Source organism: Hyaena hyaena, unplaced genomic scaffold (genome assembly GCF_003009895.1).
Source record: "Hyaena hyaena isolate Hyena2069 unplaced genomic scaffold, ASM300989v1 scaffold_54, whole genome shotgun sequence".
Lineage (NCBI taxonomy): Eukaryota > Metazoa > Chordata > Mammalia > Carnivora > Hyaenidae > Hyaena > Hyaena hyaena.
Window position 1 is genome coordinate 3,404,412 of NW_024080685.1, and position 14,676 is coordinate 3,419,087.

Below are 14,676 nucleotides of genomic sequence, written 5' to 3' on the forward strand. Positions count from 1 at the left end.
GAAAGTTTCTAGCTAGTCTCATAGCCACTACCCAAAGTACCCCCACTCCCTGCCCCAGTCTATTACTCACACAACAGTTAAAATGATTCTTTTAAAAACTTAAGTCGGCATCATTCTCGTGCTCAAAATTCTCCAGTTAAGGTACGGCATAGGGAATGGAGGCAATGGTATTGTAATAGCGTTGTATGGTGACAGCTGGTAGCTATACCTGACATGAGCGTAGCATAACATACAGACATCAAATCACCATGTTGTATACTTGAAACTAATGTGCCATTGTGTGTCAACTATACTCCAATTTAAAAAACTTACTGCAAGATATATGACAACAGTAAATGCTATGTTTCTGTTTGTCTGATTAAAAAAATTCTCCAATTGCTTACTCATTCAGAGTAAAACCCAGAGTCTTACAGTTGTCTCTGAAATCCCTATGATCAGGCCCCTGGTGACCTCTCAGACATTACTCTCTGCTACTTTGTCCTTTAGTCCCCCCAGCCACACGGGCCTCTTCGCTATTCCTCATCCACACTCAGCACACTTATTCCTTGGGGCCTTTGAATATGCTTTTCTTTTCTGCCTGGTGTCTGCATAGTTTGATAACTGCATGACTTGATCAATTTCTTCTTTTGGGTCTCTGCTCAGCTATCACTGGGGTAGTGAGGCTTTCTCTGTACAAATAAAAACCTCCTGTTCTCACTCTCCATCTCTCCTGCCTTGTTTTATTTTTCTTTATATCACTCGTAATCACCTGGCATATGTTTACTTCTTTCCTATCTATCTCTCCCTAGTCAGTAGCAAATTCTATTTGGACAGGGTCTAAGCTTTATTTACAGCTAATTTCTAATGCCTAGAACAGTGCCTAGTACATAGTTGGTGTTTAGTAAATACTTGTTGAGAGAGTGGGTGGATGAACTAATATATGTGTGCTGTGAATAAAAGGTACTGGTTGCCAGGAATGAAATGTGTGTTCTGGGGAAAGCCTCTGTGAATGCTTTCCTGAGGAAGGAACGTGTGTGTTGAAACATAAGGGGGAAGGGGGGCGGATGAGGAAATGCAGAAGACGTTGCAGTCAGATGTTACAACATGTACAAAGGCTCTGTGGCTGAAGGGAGCATGATGAATTCATGCAACTGAGAGAAGGCCACTATGGCTGGAGCTCAGAGAGCGAGGGAGGGTGGCAATTTCAGAAGAACCTGGAGATATAGGCAAGGACCAGGCCATGAAGAGCCTTGGAAACTGAGTTAAGACGTAGGTCTTTATTGGAAGAGTCACGAGAAGCTACTGAATACAAAAACTTGTACCCGAACATTCAGAGCAGCACCATGCCCAGTAGCCCAAAGTGGCAGCAACTCAGGTGTCCATCAACTGATTATAGATAAAGAAAATGTGGTCTAACCATGGAATCCTACTTAGCCATAAAAATGAAAAAACCACTGAATCATGTTATAGCATGTATGAACCTTGAAAATATTTCTTTCACTTATGAAAGAAACCAGACACAAAATACCACATAGTATCAGGTTCCATTCAGAATAGTCCAAATTGTCAAACCCTTAGAGACAGAATGTAGATTTCTGGATTTCAGGAGCAGGGAGAATGGGGGAAATGAGGTCTGATTGTCAATGGTTATGAGCTTCTTTTTGGAGTGATGGAGATGTTCCAGATTGAGACCATGGTAACCATGGCATAACTTTGTATATATAGGAAAGCCACTAAATTGTATATTTTGAAATGGTAAGTATTATGGTACAGAAATTATCACTCAATTAAAAAAAAGAAGCTATCGAGAGGTTTAATTGAGGGTGAAGGGCAGCAGCATTTGATATGGCCATATTTATATTTTGAAATGACTGTTTTAGCTGCAGTGCAGAGAATGGATTAAGGGTTGGGAGTTTGAGCCCTAAGAGAAGATCAGAGACACCAGTTAGGAGCATTGCAACAGTCCAGAGAAAGAGACAGAGTTAAAACCTACGAGATTTATTAATGGGCTGGATTTTAGGGACAAGAGAGACAGAAGTCAAGGATATCTCCTGCTTGTAAAGACTGGCTATGGCTTCAGCAGTTGGGCTTTTACCTGGCACAAGTCTTAATAAATGGCACTCATAGTTTCAAAAAATCGGCTTATAACGGTAAAATGCTATGTATATTTTAATTGTTATAATTAATCATGATATACTTGCCCTTATGATACTGAAATTGAGAATGTGATTTTTGGAAAATTAATGTAGTCATTGTATGAGCTTGTGAGAGACTGTTGGAAATGCTTGCTTTATCATCTTCTTTCCTCAAGATAGCGTTTGAAATCTACTTGGATTCATGGTGTCTCATATTGCAATTCTTTGGTGATCTCACTGTTCTTAGTCCCAAGAAGACTCCTGTGTCACATCCAGGTCAATGGCTTTATAAAGAAAAGAAGCCAAGTGAAACAGAATTGCTCCACCAAGTTGGTCCTCTTCATGAAAATGTACGCAAAGCAGTTAGCGACTTCTGCAACTGGGCTACTTCTTTTGTAAGTTAATAGTAGTACTTACAACCTACTATTATTTTTTAAGTTTAATTATTTATTTTGAGAGACAGAGAGAGCTTGAGTTGGTGAGGGGCAGAAAGAGAGGGAGGAGAACCCCAAGCAGGGTCTACACTGTCAGCACGGAGCCCGACATAGGGCTTGAACTCACCAACCAATGAGATCATGACCTGAGACAAAATCACAAGTCTGATGCTTAACAGCTTGAGACTCCAGGCGCCCCCTCACAACCTACTTCTTAAAGTCAAACTCATGGGGCACGTGAGTGGCTCAGTTAGTTAACATCCAACTTCGGCTCAGGTCGTGATCTCACAGTTTGTGAGTTCGAGTCCTACATCGGGCTCTGTGATGACAGCACAGATTTTGTGTCTCCTTCTGTCTCTGCCCCTCTGACACTTGCACTCTGTTTCTCTCTGTCTTTCAAAAATAAAGAAACATTAAAGTCAAGTTCAGAGTTACTATTACAAAAAACAGTGTTCAGATATGATAAGTCAAATATTCAAATTCATAAAGGAATCTTTATGACTCTCTCACCATTTACAACAGAAATGTTTCCTGTAGATGATGTTTCTGGGAAGTTGGCAAGCTTGTAGCCTTTTCAGATGTTTATTGTTTATATGTCACATAGCTATTGTTTCTTTGTTTCTTTTTAGTGGCTCTCTTTCTTTGCCATCTTTATTGAGATGTAACTGACATATAACATTGTGTAAGTTTAAGGTATAAAATGTGATAATTTTACACACACACACATATTGCAAAATGATTGCCACAATAGGGTTAGTTAACACATCTATCACCTCACATAATTACCTTTCTTTGAGTGCAGTGAGAACATTTAAGATATACCCTCTTGGCAACTTTCAAGCATAAATACAGTATTTTTAATTACAGTCACCATGCTGTGCCTTAGATTCCCAGAATTTATTCATCTTATAACTGAAAGTTTGTATACTCTGGCCAATAACTATTTATTTCCCCTACTCTGTTGTTTCATACCTTTATTTTCCATTTCAATGTCCTTTCTTCTTTCTGTCCTTCACTTCTTCTTCAACTCATTTTTCTCAGTTATATTTAAGTACTTGGGCAGCTATGCTTAACTACAACCTTCACAAAAGGTATTTCTGACATGAATGGATTAAAAAAATTTTTTTACATTTATTTATTTTTGAGAGAGAGAGACAGAGAGACAGAGCATGAGCTGGGAAGGGCAGAGAGAAAGAGACACAAAATCCAAAATAGGCTCCAGGCTCTGAGCAAGTGTTCAGCACAGAGCCTGACATGGGGCTTGAAACCACAAATCGTGAGATTATGACCTGAGCTGAAGTCAGACACTTAACCAACTGAGCCACCCAGGTGCTCCTGGATTTTTGACTTAGTTATTAAAATCTTTCCTTGCCCTCCTTCCAAGAACCCACTTAATTATCTATTTGTGTTCCTGAGTCCTGTAGGTATAGATTCCTTAGGTTTTTACCAGATTTAAGACTTTCTAGGATTTGCAATCTTCCTTCTCCATTTCTTTGAACATTAGTCAGTTTTAGTCAATGTATTATTTAGGACTATTTCATTGGCAAGTGACTGAAATATAGTTTAGACTGGATTAAGGGAGAAAAGGAAACCATCCAGGGAGTTTCAGGTATAGCTGGATTGAGGTACTAAAACATTGTTAGGCGTTCTCTCTGTTTCTTGGCTGCTCTCCTCTATCTGAATCCATTTATCTGACCCCAGTTTCAGGTGTATAACAGAGTGGGTTGCCAATTCTATACATTTGGCTATGTTCATCACAAGTGTAGTTAACATCTGTCACCATAAAATGCCATTACAATACCATTGATTATATTCATGTGTTGTACCTTTTATCTGCATGACTATTCCTTCCATAACTAGAAGCCTATACGTCCCAATCCCTTCACTCATTTCACCTATTGCCCTCCCCGTGACAACCACCAAATTGTTCTCTGTATTTATGGGTCTGCTTCTGTTTTCTTGTTGGTTTGTTAATTTGTGTTGTTTTTTATATTCTACCTATAGGTGAAATCATATGTCTTTCTCTGTTTGTCTCAATTCATTTAGCATAATACTTTTTCGATCCATCCATGTTGTCACAAATGGCAAGATCTCATTCTTTTTTTATGTCTGAGTAATATTTGTGTGTGTGTGTGTGTTTGTGTTTGTGTGTGTGTGTGTGTGTGTGTGTATCACATCTTCTATATGCAATCAGAAGTCTGCTTATGATTAAGCAGACTGAATTTTTCTCAGCTCACTAATTCCCTCAGGGACTCACTGCTGGCTTGTACTAAGTTGTCTCTTAATGCACTGACAAGACCCTCCACAGCCCCAGAACTTCTTGTCTCCAGTAAATGCTGACTGAGCATTTAAAAAAAAATTTTAATGTTTTATTTATTTCTGAGAGAGAAAGACAGTGTGAGCAGGGGAGGGTCAAAGAGAGAGGGAGACACAGAATCTGAAACAAGCTCCAGGCTCTAAGCTAGCTGTCAGCCCACAGCCCGATGCAGGAATTGAACCCATCAACCGTCAGATCATAACCTGAGCCGAAGTCAGACGCCTAACCGACTGAGCCACCCAGGCGCCCCTGACTGAGCATTTTCTACCTCTCTTCCAAGCTACCTCTTCTCTAGCTGTAGTCAAATGCCTCCCTTAGATTAAAGAAGAATTTCACCATTTGTCCTTGATTCATGCAATGTGATATTCTTCCAGGGAAGTTCAAACATTGATGAAGAGTTCATTCTGAAACAGTTTGACATTGACTATCAGAGCAAACCAAACCATGATGTACTCCACACAATGAGACTCAACCAGGTTCCTCTGGAGGTAAAGGAGGTGGGGCTAAAGAAACTACAAGAGCCACAATTTTTCCAGAAACTAGACTATGAGCAGAAACACCGGAAACTACAGGTAATTGTCAACGAGGAGAAGATTAAAAATCAAAGAAAATTCAGTTGAGTTAAAACCTTAAATGTTCTTGAATTCTGGTATTTCAGTGAGGCGCTGGCCTTTTTCAGTAGGATTCTTGAATTTTTCTTGGTGTTTAACAAATATTTGTTAAATCAATGAATATTTAATATATATAATATAGCCATTTATACAAACAAGGCATGTCATTCAGCATTATTGTTAATAACTGAATTGTCATTGTTATCTCTATGTGTTTGCATGTTGAAATTCTCTCTTTTATGTGTTTTATATGTTGAAATCCTAACAGTTGATGGAAATATATATGAATGTTTATTAATCCAAGAGTTAAATGCTGCCATTAATGATCATGAAAGTTTATTCTATGTCCAAAGAATTCTTGAATTTTGGGGAGAGTCTTAATGACCACAAATTGTTATTCTTGACCACTTGCTTGCCTGATAATAACAAATCATCCAGTTTTTCAATACCACTTGCCCATGAAGACAGAAGAACAAGGAAACAGAGGAGAAAAAAACATGCTATGTTCCTAAGGGAAGAACTATGGACTCTTAACGTCTTTTCTACTTTTCTACACAATATACAGCTGCAAATAGACATACACACATATCAAATTGCATCCAGTGCAACAACAGATTTAAGTACCTAAGTTGTGGTGGGGGTAGGGGTGAGAGAGAGAAAGTTCCTTTCTCTGAAAGTGAAAAACAATGTATTACTTCTAATCACCCTCTGTTTTTTACATGTGATCTTTGATACTGTATTTCTAACATTTAAACAAATTAACTTTGTCCTTTATATTTGAACACAATCAACTGACCCGTTTTTACATATGTGATGTTTTCTTTCCTTGGCTCTGTTACATTAGGTTTATGAAAACTATTCATTGCAGCACTAATATCAGCACTTTAAATTTTCCATTTCCCGACCATCTTTTTTTTTTTTTAAGAGAGAGAGAGAACACACAAGCAGGGGAGGGGCAGAGAGAGGGAGAGACAGATGATCCTAAGCAGGCTCTGCACTATCAGTGTGGAGCCAGATGCAGGATTTGAACTCATGAACCATGAAATCATGACCTGAGCTGAGACTGAGAGCTGGATGCTTAACCAACTGAGCCATCCAGGCACCCGCCCCTCCATCCCTGGCACACCTCATCTTTCTAAAGAGTAAAATATAAAGTGATGCTGAACAGGCAAATTATGTCCATCACACCTGAGACCTGTTCACCACAGCTTGTCCTGAATCTGGGCCAAATCAAATTGCTCAATTCCCTGTGTGTACAAATAGTTGCCCAACCACTGCTCTATAAACCATGGTGGTTATTGACAAAATTGAACTTTTGACTGGCAGACAGAAGGTCACTATGTAAAAGTTCAAATACATTTCCATATGGTATCATTTTCCTTCTGCCTGTAGGACTTCCTTTAACTCTGCTTCTAGTATAGATCTGCTGGTGATTAAGCCCTTCAGCTTTTGTATGTCTGAAAATACCCTTATTCTGCCTTCCTTCTAAAAGGTATTTTTGTGGGTATAGGTTCACAGTTTTTTATTTGTTTTCAGTACTTTAAAGATGGTGTTCTACTGCCTTGGTTGTGTTGTTTCTGATGAGAAATCTTATGCCTTCCTTGTCTTTGTCTTTCCGGATGTATGACCTTCCTTGGCGACTTTAAAGATGTTCTCTTTGTCACTGGTTGTGGGTAGTGTGATTATTATACACACCTTGGTGTATATTTCTTGTGCTTGGGGTTTGTTGAGACTCTTCAATACATGGATGTATAGTTTTCATCAAATTTGGAAAAGTTTTGACCATTATTTCTTCAAACATTTTTTTGTCTCCCCCTCCCCCCTCCAAGGACTCCAATTATGGGTAATTAGGCTGCATGGAGTGGCCTCCCAGCTCACTGCTGCTCTGTGCAGGGTTTTTTGTTTTCTGTTCAGTTTTCATTCTTTTTCTCTGTCTAATCGGCCTTTGATCCTGTCTAGTGTATTTTTCATCTCATATATTACAGTTTTCATTTCAAGAAGTCTGGCTTGAGTGTTTAAAAAACCATTTCCATGTCTCTCCTTAATATTACACATGTGAAATGCAGTTATAATAACTGTTTTTGATCTTGTCTGCCCCTTCTAACATCTGTGTCAGTTCCGTGAGAGTTGCCATGACTTGGTTTATCTCCTCATTACGGATCATGTATTCTTGCCTCTCTGTATGCCTCGTGATTCTTTTAGTCGATGCCAGACACTGTGGAATTTACCTAATTGAGGTAGGGTATTTTTATTATAAACTCGAGTTTTGTTCTGGGATGTAGTTAAAGTTATTTGGAAATGTTTGATCCTTTTGGGTCTTGGCTTTTAAAATTTGTTAGGAAGGATAGAAGTGATGTTCAGTCTGTGGCTAATTCTCTACACTGAGGGAAGACCCTTCAGTCTGTTCTACCCAGTGTCCTGTGAATCTTTAGGGGTCTCAGAAGGGAACAGGCATGGTCCCTGTCTCTGTGTACATGCCGGGTACTGTTTTTCTAATCCTTTTGTTGGTTCTGTCCCTGTGCCTCAGGTCGTTTCCTCCCCCATACATTTGCTGAGAGAGACCCTCTGCAAATCTCTGGAGTTCCCTCTCTATGCAGTTCTCACTTCTGTTACTCTGCTGCAAAATGTAACCGCCTTGGTCTGGACTTTCAGTTCTATCCCCTCAACTCTTGAGAGTCTGTCTGCGCTGTGGCCTGGAAGGTCACTCAAGACAGTGAGCTGGGACAATTGTGGGACCTGTCTTGCCTATTTCTTATTTGTCAGGGATCCCTGTACTTGCTCTTTGGTGTCCAGTGTCTTATAAGCCTTTATATTTATAATCATATTTATATTTATTTCTGTTTTCTAGTAGCACGTAGGGGGGTAAACCTGGTCCCTCTCCCGGAAGTGGAAATCCCCATCTTTCTGTTTTAGCCCACATACTTTCAGGCCTGCTACACTCCTCTTTGGTCTTTAAAACTCGGAGCTTTCCTACTACTTTACTGTTGCTCACAATATTCTCAGTCTGAAGTGCCCTTCACACACATCTACCTTCTTACATCTTCCTTTAGACCTGGGTTATGTCCCAGATTTTCTGTGGAGATATTTCAGGTCCCGTGGTTGACATTATTTTTACTCTTGACCTCTCCCAGCAGTCCATGCCTCTGTGACAACACATCTCTCTTTCCCCTGGGTTTAATCCTTCCATGTGTGTACAGTCCTTCCACAAACATTTCTGGTTATCTGCTTGTGTGCTCAAAAGTGCTGGGAGCAAACAAAGCTGACACGAAGGTCTGTTTCCCACACTTGAGGAGTTTATAGCCCCATCGGGTCAGCAGGCAAATGATGGACTATCATGGCGTGCTGTCATGGTTCATTGAAGACATGGGAAGAAGTCATCAATTCCACCAAGCACGGGGTGAGGGGGCCAGTTAAGGACTCACAGAAGAAATCATGCATGTGCTGAGTCTTGAGTGATGAACAGTCACCCAACAGCATAACATACTTCAGAACTCAGATCTGTACTATGGATTTCATCCCTTCCTTTCTTTTTTCTTCTCTCTCCTTCTTGCGTTTGTTTTAGTCAGTGATGCTCAGTTGAGGGTGATTTCGCCCCCCTTTCCACCCTACCCCCTGGGGATATTTGACCACGTGTGGATATTTTTCATTGTCACAATTTGGGGGAGGCAGTGCTACTGGCATCTAGTGAGTAGAGGCCAGAGAAGCTGCCTACGTTCCTACAATGCACAGGGTGGCTCCCTCCCCGACCCCACAACAAGGGACTATTCAGCTCCAAGTGTCAGTGATGCCAAACTTGAGCAACCCAATTTTCATTCAACAAATATTTATTGAGCACCTATTATGTCGTAAGTATTGCTCTACGTGCCCAGAGGGTTGTATCTGGGAGCAATCTCTGAGGCTTACGAGACAAGCAATGAGAAGACTATATAGCATATGAAATGGTGATATGCAGTTAAGAGACAGGAGACAGGGAAGGGAGACAAGAAGTGTTGTGAGGTGGTTGCAATTTTTCAACAGTATGCTTGAAGTGAAAGGATCCAAGTGCTGCATCCAGCTCTGAGAAGGCATTTCCTCTCCCTCTGAGCTGTCCTGTCCTCTCTGCTTCAGATACATAATCTGACCTGATTCTAGAATGACCCACACATTCCGCCTCAGGTTTAAACGTGAGTGAGAAGAGAGAGGTGCAGAATCTTTGTGGTTTCATCTTTGTCTTAGTCAAGAGTTAGACCTCCTTTTGTGATGAGACAGTGTGGCTATTGCATCCACACTGTCAGGCTATGATCCAACAGATCTCTTTACATCCTTCCTGCACTACCGAGGAATGAGAGAAAGAAAGGAATGACATCTATTCTTTCTCCTCTTTTCTCTTCCAACCGGAGGCAAGAAATTGGTGGTAGATAGCAATTTTGTTGTTGCTGTTGTTGGACAGCATTTTGATCAAAAGTAGTAAAGCATTTATAAGGTTGAGCACAGTATTGGGCTCATAGTAAGTCTATAACTCACTATTTTGGTTGACTGAGTAGCTGACTGAGTATTGTTTAAGGTCATTACCCCTTCAGTGAAATATGTGATTTTTATATGATTTCTAGCTGCTTTACATATTTTTTTCTTTTAATGTTTCCTACAACCCTTTGGATGGATACTATTATCTTCATTCTATAGATGAAGAATTAACTAATTTGCCCATAGACTCATAGCTACTAAGTAGGGATTTAAAGCTGGGTTTGTCTAAATGCAAAGGTTATGCTTAACCATTACATTATTTTCTCAATTGTGAAATTTTCATGATACCTTTGTAAGTCAAAGCATACCAAAACTTTCTAAAATACTTTGGCAAGGATCAACCCTAAGCGAAGAATAAACACTACTGCTTTCAGGGTACCTGGGTGGCTCAGTTGGTCAAGCATCTGATTCTTGATTTCTGCTCAGGTCATGATCTCATGATTCATGAGATTGAGCCCCATGTCAGGCTCTGTGCTGACACCAAAGAGCCTGCTTGGGATTCTCTCTCTCCTGCTCTCTGCCACCCCCTCCCCCACTCTCTCTCAAAATAAATAAACTTAAAAAAATGTTACTGCTTTCATAAGCTAAATCTTAGACTTATTGAAATGACAAACATTAAAAAAACCTAATAAAATTGGGAATTGTTATTTTCTACAGAATCCTTATAAACCAAAGCGTGTGAAGATGAGGTATGGAGCATGGTACCTGGACACCAACTTGTGGAAAAAACAGAGAGCAGATGAACCTTTGGTTGACCCCAAGGTCTCATGTAAAGCTCAAGATGAGAATCTTAAAAAGCAGCTGCAGGAACAGGTATGTCTGTTCATGTCTGATCATGTGCTGAGACATGATCATCTGATCTAAAGATTATCATAGTACAGCTGCCATCTCATGTTGAAGTGAGAGTTCTGGGTGGAACATAACTTGCATATTGAACACATTGTATGTGTAGTAAGTAAGTCTTGAAATCTCCTGGCTTTATGATAGACACAATGTCTCTAAAGATGGGGCAACCATTCATCATATTCCTAGCATTCTTGGAACAAGGAATTCTGTGGGTAAATTGGCTGCTCAAAGGGTGGTGTGACCTGGTAGGACCACCCCAGTACTCAGAATGGATATAATCTCACGGGTTCTCTTTGAGTAAATACATGTGAAGCTGGCTTTTTGTCACCAATGGGTGAATGTTAAAGTGTTCACAACTGCATTGAGGAAACTTCTTTATGCAATTCCCAAAGTTGCAGGGCCTGTCTGATAGAAAAGGGGCAAAGGTTAATAAGCACTGACTGACATTGCAAAGCAACAGGCGCACATAATGAGGATGTGCTCTAATTTTACTGCAGATAAACTCTGTGCCTGCCCGGCCTTGTGTGCATGCCTACCAGACAGAAGATACTCATTGTAGTCCTGGAAATTTGGAAATAGTGACAGGACACTTGAACAAAACTCTGATAAGAATATTTGTGACCCCTTCTCTTTTTTTTTTTTTTAATGTGTTTTATTTATTTCTAGGAGAGAGAGCGAGCGAGCGTGAGCAGGGGAGGGTCAGAGAGAGAGGGAGTCACAGACTCTAAAACAGGCTCCAGGCTCCGAGCTGGCCGTCAGCACAGAGCCCGACGCGGGGCTCGAACCCACGAACCGCGAGATCATGACCCAAGCGAAAGTCGGACGCTCAACCGACTAAGCCACCCAGGCGCCCCTGTGACCCCTTCTCTTTTAAGACAGGTCCAGAACTTCTCCCAGATAATGATGAAAACACTTCAAAACAAAATGCTATACAGATGTGCTGACTCATTTATTCAGCAATCACTCATTGATTGTCTCCTTTAGATTGGAAAGCTGAGGCAGGAATGATAGTCACTTTTATCTTTTCTAGAAGTGAGTATGAAATTCTTATTTTTCACATGTAAGGCATGGCACAAATTTATAAGCACAAGATGATTATAGAAGCCAAAAAGTAATATAAATAATGTTCAGTACAATTTCTTGATGTATGGTTTTCTGAGCAAAGTATCTAGGTTTATGTGAATTCATTACATAACATAAAACTATTCCAGTTGCACTTTAAAAAATAACAAAACACAAATCAATGAATGAATGAATAATTCTCAATGAATCAAATATTGCAACAAAAAAAAATAGATGCAAAACTTTTGTTTGAAGGTGTCTAAAAGTTCTCTTTTTAGAAATATATTCTTAAAGGCTAACTCTTAAAGGCATAAGGAATTTTACACAATTATTCCATTTTGATGGTGAACACGAGTAAAGATGTTTACCAAAATGGTGACAGTCAGCTCATGAAAAAGAAGTAAGGTTTAAATTTTGGAAATACGGTTATGTATTATAGTAAAAGATTGTTTATCAGGTAGCTGAGACATAGGAAGGAGTCAAAACAATGGGATTGTTGTCTAATGATTTTTACAAGTCACACCTTTGTCCTTCCTAAAGAGTGAATTTCCCTGTTAACTTTAGTTGATGCCACTTGACTATGACATGTGAATTCGTGAGACACAGGGGCAATAAGATGCTGATAGGGGACAATCACTGTGAGGATGTGGCTCTCTTGCTGGGAACTTTGGTGTGTTCTTGACTGAGTTCATTTGGAAGTTGAAATGGCTTTAAAGAACTGAATTACAATGACATAAACTTATCCATCCAATTTTAAAATGCAAATAAATGAAAGGTAAAACCCAAAAGATAACATGAATGCCCCAAAGATGTTGGGACTGGATCAAGTCTTTTCTGAGTATCATGCCCTTTGAACTTTAAGTCAACCAAGGATATTTACAAGGCGTAACTGGCTCTAGTCAATGACTCGTGAATTGGGCAGTATCGCGTGTAACAAATAGAAGGGTGCTGCAAACAGTTGTATAAAATGGAAGGCTTTTATAGGCAGAAATGGGGTGGGTCAAGGACAGCTTTGCCAGATCCTGCTTTTATTATCAGCAAAAGAAAAGATTGTTCTGGCAAGGTCACTTTTCTAAGGCAGAAGGGCAGGGGTCTTGTGCAGAGTACCTCACTAGTGCTGATCTGGAAATTTCAGACTAATGAGTTAAAAATCTCACTCCTGGGAGAGGCTGAAACTGCAATCAGATTAGGCATTAAATCTTAGTGGCACTTAACGTAAGTGACTGCATTTGCTTCTTCTTCTTTTTTTTTTTTAAGTTTATTTGTTTATTTTGAGAGAGAGAGAGAGAGAGAGAGAGCAAGAGTGAGCAGGGGAAGGGCAGAGAGAGAGGGAGAGAATCTCAAACAGGCTATGCACTGTCAGACAAAGCAGGGCTCAATCTCACAAACAGTGAGATCAAGACCTGAGCCGGGATCAAGAGTGGGATGTTTAACGGAGCCACCAAGGCACCCCTCCATTTGTTTCTTTTTAACAATGCCCTTCCTTTTCATGAAACTGTCAGCCAAACTGAGAGGTGTGATCAAAATGTAAGGTACTAGTGCCACTCTCAGCTAGCACTCTGTACTTCTCAACGCTTTGCCGGATCCTGCTTTTTTCATGAATCTCTGTGGTGTTCACAGGTCATGACTTCAGGCTCACAAGTTTTTAATCAATCATTCTTTTTGTCCCTTTTTTGATGCTCCAGCCTTAGGGAGATTGTTTGCTTGGTGATTAGCAGCTACAAACATGCATTTCAAGCTTTTGAGAGAATGGAACACACCAGGGAGATTATTATGAAAACTCTAAGCAGGATAATTCCCAATGTTTGAAGTGCTCTTTGGAGCCATGATTCCTGAGACTAATCAGAGAATGACCTAGTAGTAAGACTCACCCTTTGAAGCCAAGTGGCTTGCTCAGTGATATTATGTAACGGAGTTTCAGCTTCCCCAGAAGTGTTAATCCAGGTGCAGCATGTGGTGTTGTCCACAGCACGGACACCTCCTTGCTCAGCTAAAAGCTAATCCTGTTATCAAGAACAACTTTGGCCAGAGATTCTACAGATCTTTGCTGGGCAGCTCGTGCCTTAGCAATGGAATCTGCAGTGTCTCCAAGAGTTAAGGAGAAGTCTCTGATCATAGTCTCCTTTGTATTTGTTCCTAAACCAGAGGTCAGTCAGGTTTTTAGAGCATATGGGAAGAGAATTGCCTAGCCTGAAATAAAAAGTCATCCTAAGTGCTTTAAAGATCGGTGCTGCTGCTGAGATCTCTCGGTGAGTGGGGATAGATCTGATCTTGATAATCATGGGAATGTGGGGATGCAAATGTACGAAGATTCACATAGGTAAATGTGTCTGCTTATAAGCAGGGGTTGTCTGTCATTTGTGGTGACACTGGGAATATAAGAGAAATTGGTCACAGAGAGGACCAGTGGGTCTCTTGCATCATGACAAATCGAGTTTGACAAATATGAAAGTTTGCCTCCCTTAGTAATGGACTGGGAGAGACAGATGATGGAATTATCTTTCCTGGCCAATGTTAGAGTAATGAAAAGAAATAGAAGAAGAAGGGGTTTCATGTTTAGTCAAAGTATGAAATGTTATCAGTGTTTTGGGTAGAAGCCGTCTACTTTGGTGCCAGATACTTCTCGTCCTCATCAATGTGATTCAGGGGTCTCCAGCATCTGTATATGACCAGATTTCAAGTGGAGGCTTCTTCAGCTGTGAGAAGTGTGTCCAGGGCTCAATGCCCTCTAGCTTTGTAGTAGTGTCAGTGGTCAGAAATACTTGGTAAGACCCCTTCTAATGTGGCTC

The 14,676-nt window shown here is 40.3% G+C and overlaps 1 protein-coding gene across 1 annotated transcript in view; it reads left to right on the forward strand.

Annotated features, from left to right (window-relative positions):
• The window catches only part of FAM47E (family with sequence similarity 47 member E), a 41,392-nt gene that overhangs the window by 11,265 nt on the left and 15,451 nt on the right, over window positions 1-14,676 (forward strand). Inside the window, exons 4-6 of the mRNA XM_039230972.1 lie at window positions 2,362-2,509; window positions 5,240-5,437; window positions 10,637-10,792. Coding sequence (XP_039086903.1) covers window positions 2,362-2,509; window positions 5,240-5,437; window positions 10,637-10,792 — 502 coding nt within the window. The remainder of the gene's footprint in view (window positions 1-2,361; window positions 2,510-5,239; window positions 5,438-10,636; window positions 10,793-14,676) is intronic.